The 27656-nt window shown below is 47.7% G+C and overlaps 1 protein-coding gene across 1 annotated transcript in view; it reads left to right on the top strand.

The window, feature by feature from the left end:
* LOC147122437 (collagen alpha-1(XI) chain-like) overlaps positions 1 to 27656 on the top strand; it is a 745903-nt gene that overhangs the window by 706423 nt on the left and 11824 nt on the right. The window contains exons 58-66 of the mRNA XM_085983595.1: positions 2302 to 2409; positions 2487 to 2540; positions 6392 to 6445; positions 6641 to 6748; positions 10578 to 10631; positions 11476 to 11511; positions 11600 to 11653; positions 14786 to 15035; positions 21570 to 21682. Of these exons, the coding sequence (XP_085839721.1) occupies positions 2302 to 2409; positions 2487 to 2540; positions 6392 to 6445; positions 6641 to 6748; positions 10578 to 10631; positions 11476 to 11511; positions 11600 to 11653; positions 14786 to 15035; positions 21570 to 21682 (831 nt within the window). The remainder of the gene's footprint in view (positions 1 to 2301; positions 2410 to 2486; positions 2541 to 6391; positions 6446 to 6640; positions 6749 to 10577; positions 10632 to 11475; positions 11512 to 11599; positions 11654 to 14785; positions 15036 to 21569; positions 21683 to 27656) is intronic.

Here is a 27656-nt window from a genome sequence, read left to right as displayed (position 1 = left end):
ACAGGGAGTGGTTGAGGCAAAGAGCAGAGATACATTTAAGGGGAAGCTGGATAAACACATGAGGGAGAAGGGAATAGAAGGATATGGTGATAGGGTGAGATGAAGAGGGGTGGGAAGAGGCTGGTGTGGAGCAGGAACACCGGCACGGAGCCGGGCTAAATGGCCTGTTTCTGTGCTGTACATTCTGTGTAATTGAAGACATGAGGTGTGGTGAGTGTAGTGAGCTCGGGAGGAACAGGTGAGTTTGGACCTCTGGTTCTTCCCAAAGCTCTCCCCCACTGGGGTTTAGCTCACCTCATGTCTGGGTCTGTTAGACTCATTGAGTGAGATCGATCGCTGTGATTAGACAATAACTCCATTATTGTATCGTGCAATGACCAGGATGGTGGACGGTAAACGAGATGGATCTGGGCTTTTTATCGGCAGTAATTCCTCAGTTCCTGTGTATATTTAGTGTTTGACATCTGTAGCGCTTTAAGGAACTTGGCGAAAATCTTTACTTCTCTTTACATGGAGACTAATTTAATAGTCGGGAGAAACATATTTAGGCCAACTCTCCCCTTGCCCCCCTCAGGAGATCTTGGCACTACTGGAAGTTACAGATGTTTGCTAATCCAGTGTCCTGTCAGCTCAGATTAAATGCCAAGCAAGTAATTTGCCATTGAGCAGAAACTTAACTGGACCAACCACATAAATACTGTGGCAACAAGAGCAGGTCAGAGGCTGGGTATTCTGTGGCGAGTGTCTCACCTCCTGACTCCCCAAAGCCTTTCCACCATCTACAAGGCACAAGTAAGGAGTGTGATGGAATACTCTCCACTTGCCTGAATGAGTGCAGCTCCAACAACACTCGAGAAGCTCGACACCATCCAGGACAAAGCAGCCCGCTTGATTGGCACCCCATCCACCACATAAAACGTTCACTCCCTCCACCACCGGCGTACCGTGGCTGCAGTGTGTACCATCTACAAGATGCACTGCAGCAACTCGCCAAGGCTTCTTCAGCAGCACCTCCCAAACCCGCGACCTCTTCCACCTAGAAGGACAAGGCCAGCAGGTGCATGGGAACACCACCACCCCCTTCAGCGTCGCTGGGTCAAAATCGTGGAACTCCCTCCCTAACAGCACTGTGGGAGCACCTTCACCACACGGACTGCAGCGGTTCAAGAAAGTGTCTCACCACCACCTTCTCAAGGGGCAATTAGGGATGGGCAATAAATACCGGCCTTGCCAGCGACGCCCACATCCCATAAATAGAAACATAGAAGATAGGAGCAGGAGTAGGCCATTCGGCCCCTCGAGCCTGCTCCGCCATTCAATGAGATCATGGCTGATCATCCAAATTCAGTACCCTGTCCCTGCTTTCTCCCCATATCCCTTGATCCCTTTAGCCTTAAGAAATATATCTAACTCCTTCTTGAATATATTTAATGAATTGGCCTCTACTGCCTTCTGTGGTAGAGAATTCCACAGGTTCACCACTCTCTGGGTGAAGAAATTCCTCCTCATCTCTGTCCTAAATGGCTTACCTCTTATCCTTAGACTGTGACCCCTGGTTCTGGACTCCCCGACCATCGGGAACATCCTTCCTGCATCTAGTCTGTCTAGTCCTGTTAGAATTTTATAAGTTTCAATGAGACCCCCTGTCATTCTTCTAAACTCCAGCGAGTACAAGCCCAATCGACCCAATCTCTCCTCATAAGTCATTCCTGCCAACCCAGGTATCAGTCTGGTGAATCTTCGCTGCACTCCCTCCATGGCAAGAACATCCTTCCTCAGATAAGGTGACCAACACTGCACACAATACTCAAGGTGTGGTCTCACCAAGGCCCTGTACAACTGCAGCAAGACATCCTTGTTCCTGTACTCGAACCCTCTCGCTACGAAGGCCAACATACCATTTGCCTTCTTAACCACCTGCTGCACCTGCATGCTTACTTTCAGCGACTGGTGCACAAGGACACCCAGGTCTCGTTGCACTCCCCCTTCTCCCAATCTAATGCCATTCAGATAATAATCTGCCTTCCTGTTTTTGACACCAAAGTGGATAACCTCGCATTTATCCACGTTATATTGCATCTGCCATGCTTCTGCCCAATCACCCAACCTGTCCAAATCATACTGGAGTTTCTCGGCATCCTCCTCACAGCACACACGCCCACCCAGCTTTGTGTCGTATGCAAAATAAATTTTAAAATATCGTCCTAGAAACTGGGTAAGACGGTAAACCTCCTGTCAGTGAGAAGTGTTGAGAAAGAGTTGATTGTAATGCTGACCTTTGATCTCCTTCCTGGCCCACAGGGTGAAGCAGGTGCAGAGGGACCTCCAGGCAAGACTGGCCCAGTGGGACCTCAGGGGCCTCCAGGGAAATCGGGTGCCGAGGGATTACGAGGAATTCCCGGCCCTGTTGTAAGTAGAAAACCGGAAAACACCACAAGCCTAACATGCAATAATTTCACAAAAATGACCTTTTATCTTCTATGCAGGGTGAACAAGGTCTCCCCGGCCAACCTGGGCAAGATGGACCACCTGGCCCAATTGTAAGTAAATAAACAGAGATACTATTTTTGTTGTTGTTCTTGTTTTCTCATCTGTCTGTAGAGAAGCTTCACAACTACACAACCTTTGAAATAGTGAAACCACGATAACCTGCATTTAGATAGCGCCTTAACATAGTAAAACCCCCCAAGGCGCTTCATAAGAGTGTAAATCAGATAGAATTTGACACCGAGCCTCATAAGGAGGTATTAGGACAGGTGACCAAAAGCTGGGTCAACGAGGTAGGTTTTAAGGAGCATCTTAAAGGAGGAGAGAGAGGCGGAGAGGTTTAGGGAGGGAATTCCAGAGCTTAGGGCCCAGGCAGCTGAAGGCACGGCCACCAATGGTGGAGCGAAGGGAGTGGGGGATGGACAAGAGGCCAGAATTGGAGGAGCGCAGAGATCTCGGAGGGTTGTAGGACTGGAGGAGGTTACAGAGATAGGGAGGGGCGAGGCCATGGAGGGATTTGAAAACAAGGATGAGGATTTTAAAATTGAGGAGTTGCTGGACCGGGAGCCAATGTAGGTCAGCGAGCAGAGGGGTGATGAGTGAGTTCCTTCAGCTCACCGTGTGAGTTTCAGAAAATGAGAATGCAAGTCACCAAGTGTTAATCCTCCATCACTGAGGTGCAATGTTATCAAGAAATGTCTGAACGCACTGGATACAGCAAAGGCTATGGGCCCTGACAACATCTGGGCTATCGTGCTGAAGACTTGTGCTCCAGAACTAGCCGCACCTCTAGCCAAGCTGTTCCAGTACAGCTACAACACTGGCATCTATCCGACAATGTGGAAAACTGCCCAGGTATGTCCTGTCCACAAAAAGCAGGACAAATCCAACCCAGCCAATTACCGCCCCATCAGTCTACTCTCGATCATCAGCAAAGTGATGGACGGTGTCATCGACAGCGCTATCAAGCGGCACTTACTCACCAATAACCTGCTCACTGATGCCCAGTTTGGGTTCCGCCAAGACCACTCGGCTCCCGACCTCATTACAGCCTTGGTCCAAACATGGACAGAGGAGCTGAATTCCAGAGGTGAGGTGAGAGTGACTGCCCTTGACATCAAGGCAGCATTTGACCAAGTGTGGCATCAAGGAGCCCTAGTAAAACTGAAGTCAATGGGAATCAGGGGGAAAATGCACCACTGGCTGGAGTCATACCTAGCGCAAAGGAAGCTGGTTGTGGTGGTTGAAGGTCAATCATCTCAGCCCCAGGACATCGCTGCAGGCGTTCCTCAGGGCAGTGCCCTAGGCCCAACCATCTTCAGCTGCTTCATCAATGACCTCCCCTCCAACATAAGGTCAGAAATGGGGATGTTCGCTAATGACTGCAGTGTTCAGTGCCACTCACAACGCCTCAGATAATGAAACAGTCCATGCCCGCATGCAACAAGACCTGGACAACGTTCAGGCTTGGGCTGATAAGTGACAGGTAACATTCACGCCACAGAAGTGCCAGGCAATGACTATCTGCAACAAGCGAGAGTCTAACCACCGCCCCTTGACATTCAACGGTATTGCCATCACTGAATCCCCCACCATCAATATCCTGGGGGTCACCATTGACCAGAAACTTAACTGGACCAGCCACATAAATACTGTGGCAACAAGAGCAGGTCAGAGGCTGGGTATTCTGCGGCGAGTGTCTCACCTGCTGACTCCCCAAAGTCTTTCCACCATCTACAAGGCACAAGTCAGGAGTGTGATGGAATACTCTCCACTTGCCTGGATGAGTGCAGCTCCAACAACACTCAAGAAGCTCGACACCATCCAGGACAAAACGGCCAGCTTGATTGGCACCCCATCCATCACCTTAAACATTCACTCCCTCCACCACCGGCGCACCGTGGCTGCAGTGTGTACCATCTACAAGATGCACTGCAGCAACTCGCCAAGGCTTCTTCAGCAGCACCTCCCAAACCCGCGACCTCAACTACCTAGAAGGACAAGGGCAGCAGGCGCATGGGAACACCACCACCTCCAAGTCACACACCATCCTGACTTAGAAGTATATCGCTCATCCTTCATCGTCGCTGGGTCAAAATCCTGGGACTCCCTCCCTAACTGCACTGTGGGAGTACCTTCACCACACGGACTGCAGCAATTCAAGGCGGCGGCTCACCACCACCTTCTCAAGGGCAACTAGGGATGGGCAATAAATGCTGGCATTGCCAGCGACACCCACCTCCCATAAACAATTTTTTTTTTTAAATTACTGGTAATTTCATCTTCAATAAACTCCAGCTCGTTGCACGTGGGGTTGAGAGCTCATTGGATGAGGGATGTTCATGTTACGAATGGGACAATTCAAGCATCCACTGCCTCATCAAACACTCCCAGGGCAGGTACAGCACGGGTTAGATACAGAGTAAAGCTCCCTCTACACTGTCCCATCAAACACTCCCAGGGCAGGTACAGCACGGGTTAGATACAGAGTAAAGCTCCCTCTACACTGTCCCATCAAACACTCCCAGGGCAGGTTCAGCACGGGTTAGATACAGAGTAAAGCTCCCTCTACACTGTCCCACCAAACACTCCCAGGGCAGGTGCAGCACAGGTTAGATACAGAGTAAAGCTCCCTCTACACTGTCCCATCAAACACTCCCAGGGCAGGTACAGCATGGGTTAGATACAGAGTAAAGCTCCCTCTACACTGTCCCATCAAACACTCCCAGGGCAGGTACAGCACGGGTTAGATACAGAGTAAAGCTCCCTCTACACTGTCCCATCAAACACTCCCAGGGCAGGTACAGCACGGGTTAGATACAGAGTAAAGCTCCCTCTACACTGTCCCATCAAACACTCCCAGGGCAGGTACAGCACGGGTTAGATACAGAGTAAAGCTCCCTCTACACTGTCCCATCAAACACACCCAGGACCGGTACAGCATGGGTTAGATACAGAGTAAAGCTCCCTCTACACTGTCCCATCTAACACTCCCAGGACCGGTACAGCACGGGTTAGATACAGAGTAAAGCTCCCTCCACACTGTCCCATCAAATACTCCCAGGGCAGGTACAGCACGGGTTAGATGCAGAGTAAAGCTCCTTCTACACTGTCCCATCAAACTCTCCCAGGGCAGGTACAGCACGGGTTAGATACAGAGTAAAGCTCCCTCTACACTGTCCCATCAAACACTCCCAGGGCAGGTACAGCACGGGTTAGATACAGAGTAAAGCTCCCTCTACACTCTCCCATCTAACACTCCCAGGACCGGTACAGCACGGGTTAGATACAGAGTAAAGCTCCCTCCACACTGTCCCATCAAATACTCCCAGGGCAGGTACAGCACGGGTTAGATGCAGAGTAAAGCTCCTTCTACACTGTCCCATCAAACTCTCCCAGGGCAGGTACAGCACGGGTTAGATGCAGAGTAAAGCTCCCTCTACACTGCCCCATCAGACACTCCCAGGGCAGGTGCAGCACGGGTTAGATACAGAGTAAAGCTCCCTCCACACTGTCCCATCAAATACTCCCAGGGCAGGTACAGCACGGGTTAGATGCAGAGTAAAGCTCCTTCTACACTGTCCCATCAAACTCTCCCAGGGCAGGTACAGCACGGGTTAGATGCAGAGTAAAGCTCCCTCTACACTGCCACATCAGACACTCCCAGGGCAGGTACAGCACGGATTAGATACAGAGTAAAGCTCCCTCTACACTGTCCCATCAGACACTCCCAGGGCAGGTACAGCACGGGTTAGATACAGAGTAAAGCTCCCTCTACACTCTCCCATCAAACACTCCCAGGGCAGGTGCAGCACGGGTTAGAGTGAAGAGTCACAGGCTGCTGATGGGAATGTGGTTGGAGATTATACTTTTGTGTGTGATTCTAATCTAAACCTTCCCATAGGGTCCACCTGGATTGCCAGGATTGAAGGGAGATCCAGGGAACAAGGGTGAGAAGGTGAGTGTGACGACGCAATGTGTTAATCTGTCCTTCCGTTATCTGTGACTCTGAAATGTTTAATTTGAGTTAATGTTACACGCAGCACCAATTAAGATTGTCACCTATTTCATGTTAAAATTGTTGATTTGCAAATGATTCCCTTTTGATGATGAAAGTGAAGCGATGCTAAGATGAATCTCTCTTCTCCTCTAGGGACACCCTGGTCTGATTGGACTGATCGGGCCACCAGGAGAGCAGGGTGAGAAGGGAGACCGAGGACTCCCTGGGCTACAGGGAACTCCAGGAACTAAAGGAGACATCGTAAGCAAATCCTACTAGTTACTACCTTCGTAAGATGTTCAGTTAAAGACTTGCATTGAGATTGTATCTCTCCTCCAGTGGAGTGAAGTGACCGAGGTTATATAGAGAATGAAAGATTTGCATCTCTCCAGCGCCTGTCACCACCTCAGAACGTGCCAAAGTGCTTCACAGCCAATCAATTTGTTTTTGAAGTGTAGTTACTATTGTAATGTAGGGTACGCGACAGCCAATTTGTGCACAGCAAGATCCCACAAACAGCGTTGTGTTGAATGATGATCCAATTTGGGCAAATCAAGGTCCTGCACAGGAGAGTCAGCCTGTAATTTGTACTCATGCAGGAAATTGCAGCAAATCCCACCAACAGCATTGAGATAAGCAGCTGTTTGATAAGTTCTCAGTAGCTTTGGTTGAGGGACGACTATTGTCCAAGGCCCCTGCCCCCCCTCGAATTGGACCAAGGGATCGTTAATATCCATCTCAACCACTGGTGCACGGCTTAAGTTTAACAGCTCCGACAGTGCGGTGCTCCCTCAGCACTGCCCCTCTGACAGTGCAGCACTCCCTCAGTACTGCCCCTCTGACAGTGCGGCGCTCCCTCAACACTGCCCCTCTGACAGTGCAGCACTCCCTCAGTACTGCCCCTCTGACAGTGCAGCACTCCCTCAGTACTGCCCCTCCGACAGTGCAGCGCTCCCTCAATACTGCCCCTCCGACAGTGCAGCGCTCCCTCAGCACTGCCCCTCCGACAGTGCAGCGCTCCCTCAGTACTGCCCCTCCGACAGTGCAGCGCTCCCTCAGTACTGCCCCTCTGACAGTGCAGCACTCCCTCAGTACTGCCCCTCAGACAGTGCAGCACTCCCTCAGTAGTGCCCTTCCGACAGTGCAGCATTTCCTCAGTACTGCCCCTCTGACAGTGCAGCGCTCCCTCAGTACTGCCCCTCTGACAGTGCGGCACTCCCTCAGTACTGCCCCTCTGACAGTGCAGCACTCCCTCAGTACTGCCCCTCAGACAGTGCAGCACTCCCTCAGTACTGCCCCTCCGACAGTGCAGTGCTCCCTCAGTACTGCCCCTCCGACAATGCTGCGCTCCCTCAGTAGTGCCCCTCCGACAGTGCAATGCTCCCTCAGTACTGCCCGACAGTGCAGCGCTCCCTCAGTACTGCCCCTCCAACAATGCAGCGCTCCCTCAGTATTGACCCTCCAACAGTGCAGCGCTGCCTCAGTACTGACCCTCTGACAGTGCAGCACACCCTCAGTACTGCCCCTCCGACAGTGCAACACTCCCTCAGTACTGCCCCTCCGACAATGCAGTGCTCAATCAAAACTGCCCCTCCGATAGTGCGGCGCTCCCTCAGTACTGCCCCTCCGACAGTGCAGCGCTCCCTCAGTACTGCCCCTCCGACAGTGCAGCACTCCCTCAGTACTGCCCCTCCGACAGTGCAGCACTCCCTCCGTACTGCCCCTCCGACAGTGCAGCGCTCCCTCAGTACTGCCCCTCCGACAGTGCAGCGCTCAATCAGTACTGCCCCTCTGTCAGTCCAGCGCTGCCTCACTACTGCCGTTCTGACAGTGCAGTGCTCTCTCAGCACTCTCCCTCCGACAGTGCAGCGCTCCCTCAGTAGTGCCCTTCCGACAGTGCAGCATTCCCTCAGTACTGCCCCTCTGACAGTGCAACGCTCCCTCAGTACTGCTCCTCCGACAGTGCAGCACTCCCTCTGTATTGACCATCCAACAGTGCAGCGCTCCCTCAGTACTGCCCCTCTGACAGTGCGGCACTCCCTCAGTACTGCCCCTCCGACAGTGCAGCACTCCCTCAGTACTGCCCCTCCGACAGTGCAGCGCTCCCTCAGTACTGCCCCTCCAGCAGTTTCCTATGAATGGCGGAACACACTTTAGGGCTGGATGGCCTCCTCCTTTTCCTATTTTTGAGGCCCGCACTGCACGACTGGTTTGTCCTGAGAAATGCAGCTTCTGAATTTTTAACCTGTTAAGTTTTCAGTTTAAGAGGGGACAAGATTTCCATTACGTGCTGACTACCTGGACTCGCTACAAGTGTAGATGAGAATATTCACTTCACCTCAGTGGAATTTTTTGAGGATGTAACTGGTAAAATAGATAAGGGAGAACCAGTGGGTGTGGTGTATTTGGATTTTCAAAAGGCTTTCGATAAGGTCCCGCATAAGAGATTAACGTGTGGTATTGGCGGCAAGGTACTGACTTGGATGGAGAACTGGTTGGCAGACAGAAAGCAAAGAGTTGGAATGAACGGCTCTTTTTCCAAGTGGCAGTCAGTGACTCGTGGGGTACCGCAGGGATTGGTCCTTGGACCCCAGCTATTCACAATATATATTAATGATCTGGACGAGGGAACTAGATGTAATATCTCCAAGTTTGCAGACGACACAAAGCTGGGTGGGCGTGTGTGCTGTGAGGAGGATGCCGAGAAACTCCAGTATGATTTGGACAGGTTGGGTGATTGGGCAGAAGCATGGCAGATGCAATATGACGTGGATAAATGCAAGGTTATCCACTTTGGTGTCAAAAACAGGGAGGCAGATTATTATCTGAATGGAAGTAGATTGGGAGAAGGGGAAGTGCAACGAAACCTGGGCGTTCTTGTGCACCAGTCGCTGAAAGTAAGCATGCAGGTGCAGCAGGCGGTTAAGAAGGCAAATGGTATGTTGGCCTTCGTAGCGAGAGGGTTTGAGTACAGGAACAAGGATGCCTTGCTGCAGTTGTACAAGGCCTTGGTGAGACCACATCTTGAGTATTGTGTGCAGTTTTGGTCGCCTTATCTGAGGAAGGATGTTCTTGCCATGGAAGGAGTGCAGCGAAGATTCACCAGACTGATACCTGGGATGGCAGGAATGACGTATGACGAGAGATTGGGTCGATTGGGCTTATACTCGCTGGAGTTTAGAAGAATGAGAGGGGATCTCATCTCATCGAAACTTATAAAATTCTTACAGGACTAGACAGACTAGATGCTGGAAGGATGTTCCCGATGGTCGGGCAGTCCAGAACCAGGGGTCACAGTCTAAGGATAAGGGGTAAGCCATTTAGGACAGAGATGAGGAGGAATTTCTTCACCCAGAGAGTGGTGAACCTGTGGAATTCTCTACCACAGAAGGCAGTGGAGGCCAATTCATTAAATATATTCAAGAAGGAGTTGGATATATTTCTTAAGGCTAAAGGGTTCAAGGGATATGGGGAGAAAGCAGGGACAGGGTACTGAATTTGGATGATCAGCCGTGATCTCATTGAATGGCGGAGCAGGCTCGAAGGGCCGAATGGCCTACTCCTGCTCCTATTTTCTATGTTTCCATGAAACTGAGGTTTGAATTATAACAACCTGCATTTATATAGCGCCTTTAACTAGTAAAACCCCCCAAGGTGCTTCACAGGAGCGTAAATCAGACACAAACTGACACCGAGACACATAAGGAGATATTAGGACAGGCGACCAAAGGCTGAGTCAAAGAGGGAAGTTTAAAGGAGTGTCTTAAAGGAGGAGAGAGAGGCGGAGTGGTTTAGGGAGGGAATTCCAGAGCTTGGGGCCCAGGCAGCTGAAGGCACGGCCGCCAATGGTGGAGCGATAGAAATCGGGGATGGACAAGAGGCCAGAATTGGAGGAGCCCAGAGATCTCGGAGGAATGTAGGGCTGGAGGAGGATACAGAGATAGGGAGGGGCGAGGCCATGGAGAGATTTGAAAACAAAAGAGATACGGAACGATTTAGAAAGGGATCGCTTCATTTTCGCCCCAAGAAAGGCCCCAGGTTGGTTGATTTGTAATTGCTGATGTTTTGTGTCTCTCTCTGTTTTTCGCAGGGTATGAGTGGATCTGCAGGTCCTCTGGGCCCCCCCGGACCCCCTGGTTTGCCTGTAAGTAAGAAACTTTAACCATTTCAGCATAAACAGGACAAGTGATTGTCGGCATTCATGATGTGATATTGGCCCAGGACACCGGGAAGAGCCCACCTGCTCTTCTTCAATATAATGGCTTGCAGTCTTTCACAAACATGCAAGACGACAGAAGGAGCCTTGTTTTAACTGAGAGGTTTATAACTATTAGGAAAGATTGAACAGGCTGGGGCTCTTTTCTCTAGAAAAGAGAAGACTGAGGGGTGACCTGATAGAGGTCTTTGAAATTATGAAAGGGTTGCGATAGGGTAGACGTAGAGAAGATGTTTCCACTTGTGGGGGAGACCAGAACTAGGGGCCATCAATATAAGACAGTCAGTAATAAATCCAATAGGGAATTCAGGAGAAACTTCTTTACCCAGAGAGTGGTGAGAATGTGGAACTCGCTGCCACAGGGAGTGGTTGAGCCGACGAGCAGCGATACATTTAAGGGGAAGCTGGATAAACACAAGAGGGAGAAAGGAATAGAAGGATATGGTGATAGGGTGAGATGAAGAGGGGCGGGAGGAGGCTGGTGTGGAGCAGAAACACCGGCACGGAGCAGTGGGGCCGAATGGCCTGTTTCTGGGCTGCACATTCTGTGTTTGGACATTGGGATCTTTGCCATCGCTTCTGGAACATTCATTACAGAATTGTGACTCTTCCCACTACGTCCGTTAAACATAAAATCTCAGGACATAATTGGTCGCTGAGCCATGAGCGAATCACTTGCTCTGACTGTGTAACAAGATGTCTGCACACTGCAGTCTGCGAACTGTCTTGGTTTTGAGGAGTGTCTGAGTTGTGTTTGTTTGTTTAATCGCAGGGTCCGCTGGGTCCAAAGGGCTCGAAAGGATCGACGGTAGGTGACCACATTCTTTCTCTCTCTCTGTTGTTTTCCGGACGTGTCTCAAGGTGCGAAGTCTTCACCTGGCTGTCCTTGTTTACAGGGTCCTGCTGGTCAAAAGGGCGACACTGGCATTATAGGCGTTCCTGGACCTCCTGTAAGTATCTGCGGAATGGCGAGGCATAATCGTTTGTTTAGTGAAAATATTGATGCAGAACTTTATTCAGAAGAAGCTGGGATCTCAATCATGACTTTAGAAAGAAGGAAGCCTTACATTTCCCCAGCACCGTTCACCACCTCAGGACGTCCCAAAGCACTTCACAGACACTGAAGGACTTTTGAAGTGTAGTCACTGTTGTAATGTAGCAAATTGATAAATATTAAGTTATCTGTGAACTAATCCTATTGCTCAGTCAACACAGCTAAAGATTTAGAGGACAGATAATATAAAACCAAATCATTTTGTCCATTCATAAATTTATAGTTTTTTTACTGAATATAAATTTAAAATAAATTCTGGCCTCAAGTCTTGTCCTGGGAAAGTATTTTCTGTAAATCTAAGGCCCACCATGGAACGTACGTTATCGATTCTATTCGAGAGAGACCCGTTAATCCCAACTGCTCAAGGAACATTGAGAGCTGCAGAGTTCGGGGTTCAGAGATGTAATGGTTCCTGGGCTGATAATCCAGGGAACGTGAGCTCAAATCCCACCATGTTTGAGAATTTGAATTCACTTAAAAAAATCTGGGAATAAAAATCTGGGATCAGTAGAAGTGACCATGAAGCTGTCGGATTGTCTAAAAACCCAACGGGTTCACTGATGTCCTTCAGGGAAGGAAACCTGCCGTCCTTACCCGGTCTGGGCCTATAGGTGACTCCAGTCCCACACCAACCTGGTTGACTCTGAACTGCCCTCTGAAGTGGCCGAGCGAGACCCTCAGTTTGTATCAAACCCGCTCCCAGCGGTTCAAGAAGGCGGCCCACCCCCACCTTCTCAGGGCAACTGGGGATGGGCAATAAATGCCGGCCGTGCCAGCGACGCCCACATCCCCACCAATGGCAAACATTTAAAGACCGCATGGATGAAGTACAGAATTTGTTCATCCCTGTTTGGCATAAAAATAAAACAAAAAAGGTGACTCAACCGAGGCTAACAAGGGAAATTAGGGATAGCATAAGATCCAAGGAGAGGACATATAATTTGGCCAGAAAACACAGCAAACCTGAGGATTGGGAGCAGTTTAAGATTCAGTAAAGGAGGACAAAAGGATTAATTAAGAGGGAGAAAATAGAGTCTGAGAGTAAGCTTGCAGGGAACATAAAAACTGACTGTAAAAGTTTCTATAGATATGCGAAGAGAAAAAGATTGGTGAAGTCAAGCGTAGGTCCCTTTGCAGTCAGAATCAGGGGAATTTATAATGGGGAACAAAGAAATGGCAGACTAATTAAATACATAGTTTGGTTCTGTCTTCACAAAGGAGGACACAAATAACCTCCCAGAGATGTTGGGGAACATAGGGTCTAATGAGAGGGAAGAATTGAATGAAATCAGTATTTCTAGGGAAATGGTGTTAGGGAAATTGACGGGATTGAAGGCCGATAAATCCCCAGGGCCTGATAATCTACATCCTAGGGTACTTAAGGAAGTGGCCCTAGAAATAGTAGATGCACTGCTGGTCATCTTCCAAAATTCTATAGACTCTGGAGCAGTTCCAATGGATTGGAGGGTAGCTAATATAACCCCACTATTCAAAAAAGGTGGTAGAGAGAAAACGGGGAATTATAGACCGGTAAGCCTGACATCGGTAGTGGGGAAAATGCTAGGGTCCATTATAAAAGATGTAATAGCAGAGCACTTGGAAAACAGTGACAGGATCGGACAAAGTCAACATGGATTTACATAAGGTAAATCATGCTTGACTAATCTACTGGAATTTTTTGAGGATGTAACTAGTAGAATAGATAAGGGAGAACCAGTGGATGTGATGTATTGGACTTTCAGAAGGCTTTCGATAAGGTCCCGCATAAGAGATTAGCGTGTAAAGTTAAAGCACATGGGATTCGGGGTAAGGTACTGTCTTGGTTAGAGAACTGGTTGGCAGACAGGAAGCAAAGAGTTGGAATAAACTGGTCTTTTTCCGAGTGGCAAGCAGTGACTAGTGGGGTATCACAGGGATCGGTGCTAGGACCCCAACTATTCATAATATATATTAATGACCTAGATGAGGGAACTAGATGTAATATCTCCAAGTTTGCAGACGACACAAAACTGGGTGGGCGTGTGTGCTGTGAGGAGGATGCAGAGAAACTCCAGTATGATTTGGACAGGTTGGGTGATTGGGCAGATGCATGGCAGATGCAATATAATGTGGATAAATGCGAGGTTATCCACTTTGGTGGCAAGAACAGGAAGACAGATTATTAACTGAACGGCAATAGATTGGGAAAAGGGGAAGTGCAACGAGATCTGGGTGTCCTTGTGCAAAATTCTAACAGGACTAGTCAGACTAGATGCAGGAAGGATGTTCCCGATGGCCGGGGAGTCCAGAACCAGGGGTCACAGTCTAAGGATAAGGGGTAAGCCATTTAGGACTGAAATGAGGAGGAATTTCTTCACCCAGAGAGTGGTGAACCTGTGGAATTCTCTACCACACAAGGCAGTTGAGGCCAATTCATTAAATATGTTCAAGAAGGAGTTAGATATATTTCTTAAGGCTAAAGGGATCAAGGGATATGGGGAGAAAGCAGGGACAGGGTACTGAATTTGGATGATCAGCCATGATCTCATTAAATGGCGGAACAGGCTCGAGGGGCCGAATGGCCTACTCCTGCTCCTACCTTCTATGTTCTACATACACCAACTTCGACTGTCTGGAGGGGTCAAAGAGCCAGCACAGGCTCGATGGGCTGAATGGCCTCCTACTGTGCTGCAAGTTTCGATGATTCTAAATGTCTAGAATCCTTTTGACCCTGAGTTGTCCTCTGTGTTCTATTTTTCTTTTACCTGCAGATCAGATTGGCTCCTAGTTAGTGGGGCGGTCATTCAGCCCATCGTGCCTGTGCCGGCTCTTTGAACGAGCTCTCCAATTAGTCCCACTCCCTGCTCGTTCCCCACAGCCCTGCAAATCTTTCCTTCACGTATTTCTCCAATTCCCTTTTGAAAGTTCCTATTGAATCTGCTTCCACCGCCCTTTCAGGCAGCGCGTTACCATAAATTTTTGATATATGGCTTTGCTTTATTCTGAGCGTGGGTTTAATCGTCTCGCTATTTTATTTGTTAATATAAAGGGCCCACCAGGTGAGGTTATCCAGCCTCTGCCAATCCGAACACCAAAAAAGACACGGCGATCTTCCGATAGGATGCAGGCTGATGAGAGGGACAACATCCTGGATTATGCTGGAGAGATGGAGGATATCTTTGGCTCTCTCGACAATTTGAAAATGGAAGTTGATCGAATGAAAAACCCGATGGGGACACAAAGCAACCCAGCTCGAACCTGCAAGGACCTCCAGCTCTGCCATCCCGACTTCCCAGATGGTAAGTGAAGGGGCATTACGAACAGGAGGAGGCCATTCAGCCCGTCAAGCCCGTTCCAACAGTCTTGGGAATGTAGGAACAGGAGGAGGCCATTCAGCCCCTCCAGCCTGTTTCCCCATTCAGTGAGATCATGGCTGATCTGTATCTTAACCCCATTTACCCGCCTTTGCTCCACATCCCTCGATACCCTTACCCAACAAAAATCCATCCATCTCAGTCTGGAAAGCTCCAATTGATCCCCAGCATCCACAGCCTTTCGGGGAGTGTGTTCCAGGTTTCCACTACCCTTTGTGTCAAGAAGTGCTTCCTGACATCACCCCTGAACGGCCTGGCTCTAATTACAGACTATACTGGAAACACTCAACAGGTCAGGCAGCATCGAGAAGAGAGAAACAGAGTCAACGTTTCGAGTCGGGGACCCTTCATCTGATTTTAAGGTTATGCCTGCTTATTCTGGACTCCCCCCACCAGAGGAAATAGTTTCTCTCTCTCTACCTTATCAACTCCTTTAATCATCTTAAACATCTCGACTAGATCACCTCTTAATCTGCTAAACTCAAGGGATTACACTTTTAGCCCCGGCATTGTAATGATATCAGCAAATAGTGATGGTATTTGCCTGTTTGATTATGATGCCTTACCAGCATAGTTGCCTGATTGATTACTTATGCCTGAACAGCAGAGGGCATGTGACAGAGACAAGCAGTTTAGTTTTAGTTTCGTTTTAGATGGATTTCTAGCATGGTGTCTCCTGTAATGCTGTTAACTTGTTGAACAAGCTTTAGATAAAAAGACATTCTCTTTCATAAATGTCTCGTCATTGAACCCACAAAGAAATCAATACATGGTGTCAGAAGTGATTGAAAGAGATGAAGAGGAAAAATCTGAAGTTAAATCAGCTCTCCACATATTAGCAAGCCAAAAGAGAACATCGTTACTTACCATTGGAGAATAGCTAACGAAGTGAAAAATGGAAGGTTTACACCCACCGGCGAAGCTTCAGTTGACAGGTAATGTGGCTGAAAATTGGAGAAGGTTCAAACAACGTTTGGAGTTTTATTCATCAGCAATCGGAGCTGACGAGAAAAGTGATAAAAAGAAATCATCAGTGTTCTTACATGTCGTGGGTGATGAAGCGCTGGAGGTGTATAATAACTTCACATTCGCTGCTGATGGAGACAAAATGAAGTTGGATAAAATAATGGAACAGTTTGAGGCCTACTGCATACCTAAACGTAATGTGATGTTTGAGAGGCACAGATTTTTCCCATGTGTACAGAAAACGGGAGAGACTATTGATCAGTATGTGACTGAGCTGAGAAACCGAAGCAAAACATGTGAATTTGGGGGACTGACAGACTCGCTGATAAAAGACAGACTGGTGTGTGGTATTCCAGATAATGGTCTAAGGGAAAGACTGCTAAGAGAGCAAGATCTAGACCTGGGAAAAGCCATAGCACTGTGTAGGGCTACAGAGACTGTGAAGTTGCAGGCAAAGGAGCTGTTCAGTGACAGTAGCTGCAATGTGGATGCAGTGAGAATGAACGGATACAAACCGTTTAACAAAAAGCGCCAATGTGAAAAAAGAGGCGTGGCCAGCGAACAAAAATGAAAGGGGCAATCGAAAGTCATGTAGTCGATGCGGTACACAGCATACACCAAAAAAGTGTCCAGCATATGGTAAAACATGCAATAGTTGCAACAAAAACAACCATTATGCCCGTTGCTGCAAGAACCAAGCGCAACAAAGCAAGGTCCATACAGTAGATGAAAGCGAGATAGAGGAGTTCAATGTAGATGTTGTGTCTGAAAACAAAGAAGAAAAAAGAGACTGGATGTTGACACTAAAAGTGAATGACATACATATTCCATTTAAATTGGATACTGGAGCACAAGTTAATGTGGTATCAGAGACTGATTTTAAGAAAATTAGACCCAGACCAAAGATACATGGAATAAAAGTGAAAGTGACAGGATACTCAGGTACTGATATACCAGTGAAAGAAAAATGCATTGCCAAAGTAACACACAAGGACAGAGAGCACACGCTAGCACTCATCGTGGTGCCAAAGGATGTGCAGGCCATACTAGGTTTAATAGCCTGTGAGAGACTGAACCTGGTAAAGAGAGTCCTCGTTGTGGAAAGCGAAGGAGAGACAGTCTATGATGAACTCATGAAAGAGTACAACGACCTATTTAAGGGTCTAGGCTGCCTTCCAGGAGAACACACGATCAGAGTAGATAAAAGTATGCCAACGGTCATACATCCATGCAGAAAAGTTCCGTTTGCTCTTCAAAAGCAACTGAAGGCAGAGTTGGACAGGATGGAAAGCCTGAACGTGATTCAGAAGATAGATGAGCCAACTGAGTGGGTGAGTTCCCTCGTCGTTGTGGACAAAAAGAATGGAAAGCTCAGAATTTGCCTGGATCCAAGAGATCTAAACAGAGCAATAAAGAGAGAGCACTTCAAGCTTCCTACACGTGAGGAAATCATGTCACAGTTTGCAAATGCAAAGTATTTCAGCAAGTTAGATGCATCATCAGGATTTTGGCAGATGAAATTGGACGAGGCAAGTTCAAGACTGTGCACGTTCAACAGTCCATTTGGCAGATACAGGTTACCATTTGGCATTGCCTCAGCTCCTGAAGTGTATCACAAAACTATCCATATGATCTATGAGCATCTGGAGGGAGTTGATACATCAATGGATGACATCATAGTATGGGGAACCACGAGAACTGAGCATGACGAGAGACTGAGAAAAGTGCTGGAAGCAACAAGGAAAACAAACCTGAAGCTGAATAGAGAGAAATGCCAGCTCGGGGTAACAGAACTGACATTCGTGGGAGATATCCTTAGCAGTGAGGGCATCAGACCAGATCCCAGAAAGGTGTCCGCCATTGAGAATATGCCAAAGCCACAATGCAAAAAGGACGTGCAGAGGTTTAATGGAATGAGTAAATTCATATCCAACCTCTCAGAAAAGATGGCGCCACTGAGAAGACTAACTGAAAAGAACATAGAATGGGAATGGAATCATGAGCATGAGAAGTCATGGAGCGATCTAAAGAAACTGCTCACAGAGGAACCAGTTCTGAGGTTTTATGACCCAGCGAGACCCATCAAGATATCATCAGATGCATCACAGAGTGGGCTCGGTGCCGTTCTTCTGCAAAAATATGACTACTGGCAACCTATTACATATGCATCGCGCTCAATGACAGACGCGGAGACGCGATATGCTCAAATAGAAAAGGAGCTGCTAAGCATCACATACGCCTGTAAAAGATTTCACCAGGGTGTGTCAGGACAAGCAATCAGTGTAGAGACTGACCATAAACCCTTGATTGCATTGTTCCAAAAGCCACTAAATAGCTGTCCGCTTAGAATACAAAGAATGATGATCAGGCTGCAACGCTATACACTGAATGTTGCGTACACACCGGGTAAGCTGATGTATACAGCAGACACGTTGTCCAGAGCTGTTGACCCAAGTGAGCCCGCAAACACCATAATGGATGAAAAAGTGAACGCCTACGTGGACATGATCACAAGTGCACTGCCCATAGCAGATGCAAAAATGGAGCTCATAAAGACTGAGACAAACAAAGATGAAACAATGAGACGACTGAGGAAAAGCATCTTGGATGGATGGCCCAACATGAAGCAAGACTGCTCACCTGACATGGCAGAGTACTGGAACTGCAGGGCGGAACTATCAGTGGTCGAAGACATCATCTACAAAGGAAGTAAAATAGTTATCCCAAAGAGTCTGAGAAAAGAGATGCTAAAAAGGATCCATGGAGGACATCTGGGAATCGAAAAGTGTAAGAAAAGAACACGAGAGGTGATGTACTGGCCACGAATCAACCAAGATGTGACAAATGAGGTGTCAAACTGCACAATATGCCTGAAATATCAAGCAAGCAATCCTGCAGAACCACTAAAGCCACACCCAGCGCCAGACAGACCTTACCAGAAGGTAGGCGCTGACCTATTCGTATGTCAAGGGAAGGACTATCTTGTAGTCACAGACTATTACTCCCTGTATCCAGAGGTGTGTAGACTGTACACCACCACTGCAGATGCTGTGATAACATGTATGAAAGCCATATTCTCCAGACATGGCGTGGCAAGCGAGGTCTTCACAGACAACGGACCCCAGTTTTACAATGCAAGTTTCCGACACTTTGCCAAAGAGTGGGACTTTGTCCACACAACGTCAAGTCCTCACTTTCCACAGTCCAATGGACTAGTGGAAAAATCGGTCCAGACAGTGAAAAGACTGATGTACAAGGCAAAAGACAGTGGAACTGACTTCTACCAAAGCATGCTTGTATACCGCACAACGCCGCTCGAGTGTGGTATGTCACCAGCCCAACTCCTTATGGGACGTCGGCTAAGGTCAAACCTACCCATCCCGGAGAACCTCCTGAAAACAAAAGAGGGGGAGAAAGTGAGGAAGTTCAAAGAACAACAGAAAGAAAAGCAAAGGTACTACTATGATAGAGGAACACAAAACCTACCTGAACTCCACACTGGTGACCAAGTAAGGTTCAAAGACAAAACAAACATATGGACTCAGAAGGGAACTGTCCTGAGTGAAGTTCAACCAAGATCATACACCATTCAGACAGATGAGGGTGCTGTTCTGAGAAGAAATCGTCGGGATCTTCTCATGAGACCAGCCACAGCAGGTCAAAAGACTGATACTGTTGAACAACCTGATCACACAGCTGAGAAACCATCATCTGAGGCAACAACTCAGATTCAAGGACAATCAATCAGAAAATCCTCAAGACGCGTGAAGCCTCCTGAGAGACTCATTGAGCAAATTTAAGGACTATTGTTATAGAAGGAAGTAATGTTATCTTATTCTTTCTTCAAGTTCTAGTGTATTTACATATTTCATGTGAACACACAAAGCAATGTTAAAAAACCTTGATCATTATAATGATAATGTAAGTTCATTAAGTGTTACAGTTAAAATGCAGATTAATACAAAGAAAACATGTTAGATAAAAGTAAAATACTTTTGTTTTAAGAAAGGGAGATGTAATGATATCAGCAAATAGTGATGGTATTTGCCTGTTTGATTATGATGCCTTACCAGCATAGTTGCCTGATTGATTACTTATGCCTGACCAGCAGAGGGCATGTGACAGAGACAAGCAGTTTAGTTTTAGTTTCGTTTTAGATGGATTTCTAGCATGGTGTCTCCTGTAATGCTGTTAACTTGTTGAACAAGCTTTAGATAAAAAGACATTCTCTTTCATAAATGTCTCCTCATTGAACCCACAAAGAAATCAATACAGGTATCATTCTGGTGAATCTGTGCTGCACCCCCTCCAAGGCCAATATGAAAAGAAAAGCCCCCTCTGGTCCATCCCAGAAAACCGCAAGGCTTGTCCATCACATAAGAACATAAGAATTTGGAGCAGGAGTCGGCCATACGGCCCCTCGAGCTTGCTCCGCCATTCAATAAGATCATGGCTGATCTTCGACCTCAATTCCACTTTCTTGCCCGATCTCCATATCCCTTGATTCCCCTCGAGTCCAAAAATCTATCGATCTCAGCCTTGAATATACTCAACGACTTAGCTTCCACAGCCCTCTGGGGTAGAGAATTCCAAAGATTCACCACCCTCTGAGTGAAGAAATTTCTCCTCATCTCGGTCTTTAAAGGCCGGCCCCTTATCCTGAGACTATGCCCCCTAGTTCTAGACACTCCAGCCAGGGGAAACAACCTCTCAGCATCTACCCTGTCAATCCCCCTCAGAATCTTGTATGTTCCAATGAGATCACCTCTCATTCTTCTAAACTCCAGAGAGTATCGGCCCATTCTACTCAATCTCTCCTCATAGGACAGCCCTCTCATCCCAGGAATCAATCTAGTGAACCTTCGTTGCACCGCCTCTAACACCCGAAACCATGGGAATTCCTGGGAGAGGCAAAAGCCATTAATAAACTTCCAGGATGGGCATGTAATTCACAAATAAATTTCAATATAGATTAGTGTGAGGTGGAACATTAAGGTAGGAAGAATAAGGAGGCCACATAGTCCTTGGAAAATAAGAGTCTAAATGAGGTAGAGGTTTTAAAATTATGAAAGGTTTGATCGGGTAGGTGTAGGGAAGATGTTTCCACTTGTGGGGGGAGTTTAAAACTAGGGACCATAAATATAAGACAGTCATTAATAAATCCAATAGGGAATTCAGGAGAAACTTCTTTACCCAGAGAGTGGTGAGAATGTGGAACTCGCTCCCACAGGGAGTGGTTGAGGTGAATAGCACAGATGGATTTAAGGGGAAGCTGGATAAACACATGAGGGAGAAAGGAATAGAAGGATATGGTGATGGGGTGAGATGAAGAGGGGCGGGAGGAGGCTCGAGTGGAGCATAAACACCGGCACGGACCAGTGGGGCTGAATGGCTGGTTTCTCCACTGTAAATTCTGTGTAATTCTATGTAGTCTGTGCAGAGGAAGTCAAAATCATTGTCGCAGTGTAAGAATATGTGTTCTCTCTCCCTCAGGCGAGTACTGGATAGATCCTAACCAAGGATGCCCTGGAGATTCCTTTAAGGTGTACTGCAACTTTACTAGTGGAGGGGAGACCTGTATCTACCCAGACAAGAAATCAGAAGGAGTGAGTAACTTGCTGTCTCGTACAGTCATACATACAGCACAGGAGGAGGCCATTCGGCCCATCGTGCCTGTGCCGGCTCTTTGAAAGAGCTCTCCAATTAGTCCCACTCCCTGCTCTTTCCCCACAGCCCTGCAAAGTTCTCCCCTTCAAGTATTTATCCAATTTCTTTTTGAAAGTTACTATTGAATCTGCTTCCAGCGCCCTTTCAGGCAGCGCATTCCAGATCACAACAATTTGCTGTAAAAATAAATTCTCTTCATTTCCCCGCAGTTTGCTGTTTGTTTTTACTTTGAGGCTCCAATCAATGATGTTTAAACATTGCACATGTGTCAGTAATTATTACTCAGACTAAAGTCCCGTCCATCAGTTTGACAATGATGATGGGGCCAATGGATTCACTCTAATGATAGAATCATAGAATGGTTACAGCACGGAAGGAGGCCATTCGGCCTGTCGAGCCCGTGCCAGCTCTCTGCAAGAGCACTTCAGCTAGTCCCACTCCCGCGCTCTTTCCTCGGAGCCCTACATTTTTTTTCCCTTCAGGTAATTATCCAATTCCCTTTTGAAAGCCATGATTGGATCTATTACGTCCGTGAATGATTGAGACACGGACAGCAGGAGTTGAACAAAACAAGTCTTTACTGATTGAAGTCAATCGGGAAACTGAAACTACAGAGGCTCACTAGCGCCTTTTATACAGGGGTGGTCACTGCCGGTACTGCAGTCTGAGACCAGTTATTCTCTTAAAGGTACATACACAACAATTCCTCCCCTTTTAGATAAACAGTACATAACATTCATTTAACAACTAAATGATAACTAATTACAATCACAATTACGGTTGCTAGATACATTGGTTAAGTTTAAGCAATTATAAGTTCAGTCTTTGAGGAGGCTTCCTGATTCTGTCTGGATAACGCCTCTTTGGGGTATCAGGTTCTTCTGGCAAGGTTGAGTCGGGATCAATGTCGTTGTTTGGTTCATCTGCTTCCAATATCACCGATTCTGCGGTAGCTGCAATTGGTACGTCGATTTCATTGCCAGGTGTATCAGATCGTGGTGTGGAGTTGACGTTTTCCAGTGACTCTAGAATTTGGTCAGCATGGCGTCTTACAATGCTCTCTCCAATGTCCACGGTATACATGAGAGGTCCTTGCCGTGTACAAATCGTTCCTGGCTGCCATTTCTCAGTGCGGTAGTCCCGGGCCAAAACTGGTTGACCTATCTTAAAACTCCTGGTCGGCCTTTCATTCATATTCTGAAACTGCCTGTTCTCCACATCTCTTCGGACGTTTGGCTTAACCAAATCCAAGCGGCATCGTAGTCTTCGATTGAAGAACATCATGGCTGGACTTTGGTTGGTAACCGCATGTGTCGCATTCCGGTAGGCAAACAAGAAATTGTCCACCTTGTGTTGTAGGGGTATATCTTCATTACACATTGCCTTGATAGCCTTCTTGAATGTTTGAACAAAACTCTCGGCCAATCCATTAGTGGCTGGATGATATGGGGCGGATGTGTAATGCTTAACACCATTGTTCTTTAAGAACCTCCGGAACTCTTCAGACACAAACTGTGGTCCATTGTCAGAGCAAATCTGTTCAGGCAGCCCATTCCTGGCGAATATGGTTCGTAAAACTGTGATAGTTTTTTCCGTGGTGGTTGAGGACATTTTTATTACCTCTGGCCACTTCGAATGTGCATCCACCGCAATTAAAAACATCGAGTCCATGAAGGGACCAGCAAAATCAATGTGCACCCTTTGCCATGGAGATGAGGGCCACTCCCATGGATGCAGAGGAGCTTGTGGTGGGGCGTTTTGGACCGTCTGGCATCCTGCACAGCTCTTGGTCATCTCTTCGATTTCTCTATCGATTCCCGGCCACCACACAAACGCTCTGGCTAAGCTCTTCATTTTTACCCCACCCAGATGACCCTCATGAAGCTCATTGAGCACTCTATCCGTCAACTTAGGTGGAATTACTACTCTGGATCCACACATCAAGGTTCCTCTGCACACTGACAGCTGTTCTCTTCTCGGCGAGAATGCTGGCAGCAGTGGTTCGCCATGTGCTGGCCATCCCTTCACCGTTAAATCATAGACCCGTGATAGTGTCGGGTCATTCCGTGTTTCCTTTTCTATGTTTGCATTCGTCACAGGGAGACATTCGACTATGGTCGAGTGGAATAACTCCATTGGATCCACTGCAAGGTCTTCTTCTTCCACCGTCGGCAACGGTAGGCGTGACAATCCATCAGCATTCCCATGCTGTTTAGTTCCTTTGTACTCGATGTCATATTGGTGTGCCCCTAGGAAAAGGGACCACCTCTGCAGCCGTTGTGCTGTCATTATCGGTACGCCCTTCTGAGGGTTGAAAATGGAGACAAGAGGTTGATGATCGGTTAGTAGAGTAAATTTTTGACCGTGCAGGTAGTGATTGAACTTCTTCACCCCCCACACTAGGCTGAGGGCCTCTCTGTCAATCTGGGCGTAGTTACGCTCGGCAGAAGTTAACGAGCGTGACGCAAAAGCTATCGGCCTCTCGAAACCATCAAGGAATTTATGTGACAGTACCGCCCAAATGCCGTAGGGAGACGCATCACACGCCAGTCTGATCGGCAGTGCTGGGTTGTAGTGAGCCAATACTTCTCTTGAAGTGATTAAGTCCTTACTCTTCTGAAAGGCCCGCTTACAGTCATTGCTCCATTTCCATGCTACTCCCGTTCGTAGCAGGGCGTTCAGTGGGTGCAGAATTGTCGACAAATTCGGCAAAAACTTATGGCAGTAATTCACCAATCCGAGGAATGACCTCAGTTGCGACACATTTTCAGGCGCTGGGGCCTTAACAGCCGCTTCAATTTTGTCAGGGGACTTATGTAACCCCTCATCAACAATCACGTGGCCACAATACGATATCTGTTTCTTAAAAAACTCGCACTTGGGGCGGTTGGCTCGTAACCCATGTTCCCGTAGTCTAGTGAGCACCTGTTCTAGGTTGTTAAGGTGTTCACTGTCATCTTCACCTGTCACAAGGATGTCGTCCAAGTAACACTGAGTCCCCGGAATCCCTTGCAGGACTTGTTCCATCGCTCTTTGCCATATCGCCGGAGCCGATGCTACTCCGAATACCAATCGATGATACTGGTAAAGACCTTTGTGAGTATTTATCGTGAGATACTTCCTAGAGGATTCTTCAACCTCCATCTGCAAATATGCTTGTGCTAGGTCAATTTTTGTAAAACGCTTCCCTCCAGACAGTGAGGCAAAGATGTCTTCTATCCTTGGAAGAGGATATTGTACTGTGTGAAGGACTGGGTTCACCGTCACCTTGAAATCCCCACAGATGCGAACCTTCCTTGGCTCCTCAGACTTATTGCTTAACGTTTTCTTCATGACAGGAACGATGGGTGTCGCCCACTCGCTCCAGTCGACCTTAGACAACACGCCTGCCTTCTCCAGATTCTCCAGCTCTGCCTCGACGGCTGGGCGAATTGCATATGGTACCGGTCTTGCTTTGAAAAACTTGGGAATTGCATTCTCTTCTATTTTCATCGAGGCGGTTACGCCTTTAAGAGTGCCCAGTTCTTGTTGAAATACCTCTTTGGCGTCAGCTAAGATTGTTGACAATCGTCCAGGAGTGACGTCGTCATCTTTTTTACCGTCCACCGTCATTGCATGAATGGAGTGCCAATCTAAGCTTATCTTCCTGATCCATTCACGTCCCAATAACAGTGGTCCACCATTTTGCAGTATGTAGAGATACAATTTCCATATTTTCTTGCCGTTGTATTCGACAGGCACCCTTATTTTTCCTCTGGGGTATACTTTTTGCCCCATATACGTCGTCAAGACGATGGATGTCTCTCTCAAGGGTATGTGTGAGAATAGCTGCTCGTAGTCTCATCGATTCATGACGGTTAGCGCTGATCCTGTATCCAATTCCATTTTAACTTGGGACCCTGCTATCGTGAGGGTGACCCAAATGGTTCGGTGATCCTCTTTTGCGATTACATTGTGAAGTTTGAGACAGCTTAGTCTCCTGTTCCCGGATTCACTATCGCTCATCTGGTCTTCGGAACTACTGTCCGTCATCTTTTGTACTTTCTTGTACGGTTCCTTAGTAGCCTTTTTGTTGTCGCTGGTCTTCTTCCCAGACCTGCAAAGCCGTGCAATGTGTCCCATCTTTCCGCATTGCCTGCATATTTTGTCTTTGGACCAGCAGTCCTTCTGGTCATGGTTAGTTCTGCCGCAGCGATAACATTTTGCAAATCCCCGTGTCATTTCGTGGGCGCCGTATTCCTGTGGCTTTTGTTGAAATTCCGCAGCTCCCCTGGCTGCTGCTTCGTATGATACTGCCACGCTGAAAGCCTTATCTAGCGTCAGCTCTTTCTCTGAGAGTAACTTCTTCTGTGTTCCTTCACTCAGGAGTCCACAGACAAATTTGTCCCGTAGGGTATCTGCCAGTCCTGCTCCGAACTGGCAGTGCTTTGATAGCTTGCGTAGTTCCGTAAGGTACTCAGCATTGCTCTCATCTTTATGCTGAGTTCTCCTGTGGAATTTAAATCTTTCTGCTATCAACAGCGGTGCAGGGTTTAGGTGTTCCTGTAGGACAGCAAGAATTTCGTTAAAACTCTTCGCCTTCGGTTTGGCTGGAGTAATCAGGTCCCGCAATAGGCCGTACGTTCTAGCGCCCATTAAGTTTAGCAATACCGATGCCTTTTTCTCATCGGCTATTTCGTTTGCCTCACAATATACCTCGACTCTTTCCACATACGTGGTCCAGTCCTCTATTGTATTATCAAAGGCAGTGATACAGCCAGTCTTCGGTCTTGAAAATCTAAAATGGCGCCTCCCGCGCTCTGCCTTCTTCCCCGATTTAACAAAATGGCGCCTCCCGCGCTTTGCCTTCTTCCCCGCTGTTGCTAGTGCTGCTTTCCGCGGTTCCCGTTGCAACCTGCAGCTCCTCGCGGTTTTTTGCGCGGTTAATATTTCTTTTTTTATTATATTCCCGTCGTGGAACAACCCTGTAGGACTCTTGCCTCCCTCTTCTCGGGTCTATACGCAGCCCGGCTTCGTAGCACCGGCCGCGCCCTGTGTGCTCCACCCTCTCTCTCTCCTCTTCCCGACAACGCTGCTCGGCCCCGTTGCAAGCCACCCGCTCGAGTTCGCGAACGCCGCAGCCCAGGAAGGATCAATGTACTACCTGCCACCAGCCCAATTAGCTGAAGCACCGTCGACAGGAACCAGGCCCCGCTTTCGACAGCTTCTCCAGCAATCTTCAACTCCGCTAACACAGGGGTGGATGCCCACGGTCGATGCCCGTTTCTACTGCTTCTTTCTTCCTTCTGGCCTCGACCTCTGCTCACTTCGCTGCAGGAATGGATCCCAGGAGGTGGTGCAGACTGTAGGTAAGTTCGTATCTGCTCGTCGCCAGTATTATGTCCGTGAATGATTGAGACACGGACAGCAGGAGTTGAACAAAACAAGTCTTTACTGATTGAAGCCAATCGGGAAACTGAAATTACAGAGGCTCACTAGCGCCTTTTATACAGGGGTGGTCACTGCCGGTACTGCAGTCTGAGACCAGTTATTCTCTTAAAGGTACATACACAACAGAATCTGCCTCCAGCACCCTCTCAGGCAGTGCGTTCCAGATCACAACAACTCGCTGCATAAAAAAGTTTTTCCTCATGTTGCCTTTGGTTCTTCTGCCAATCACCTTAAATCTGTGTCCTCTGGTTCTCGACCCTTCCGCCATTGGGAACAGTTTCTCTCTATCTACTCTGTCCAGGTCCCTCATGATTTTGAACACCTCTATCAAATCTCCTCTCAACCTTCTCTACTCTAAGGAGAACAACCCCAGCTTCTCCAGTCTATCCATGTAACTGATTTCCCTTATCCCTGGAACCATTCTTGTAAATCTTTTCTGCACCCTCTATAAGACCTTCACATCCTTCCTAAAGTGCGGTGCCC

Source organism: Somniosus microcephalus, chromosome 3 (genome assembly GCF_052327205.1).
Source record: "Somniosus microcephalus isolate GS21.2 chromosome 3, FLI_Smic_1.0, whole genome shotgun sequence".
Lineage (NCBI taxonomy): Eukaryota > Metazoa > Chordata > Chondrichthyes > Squaliformes > Somniosidae > Somniosus > Somniosus microcephalus.
Note: the sequence above shows the minus strand (reverse complement) of the source record. Positions and strands in the feature narration are given on the sequence as shown.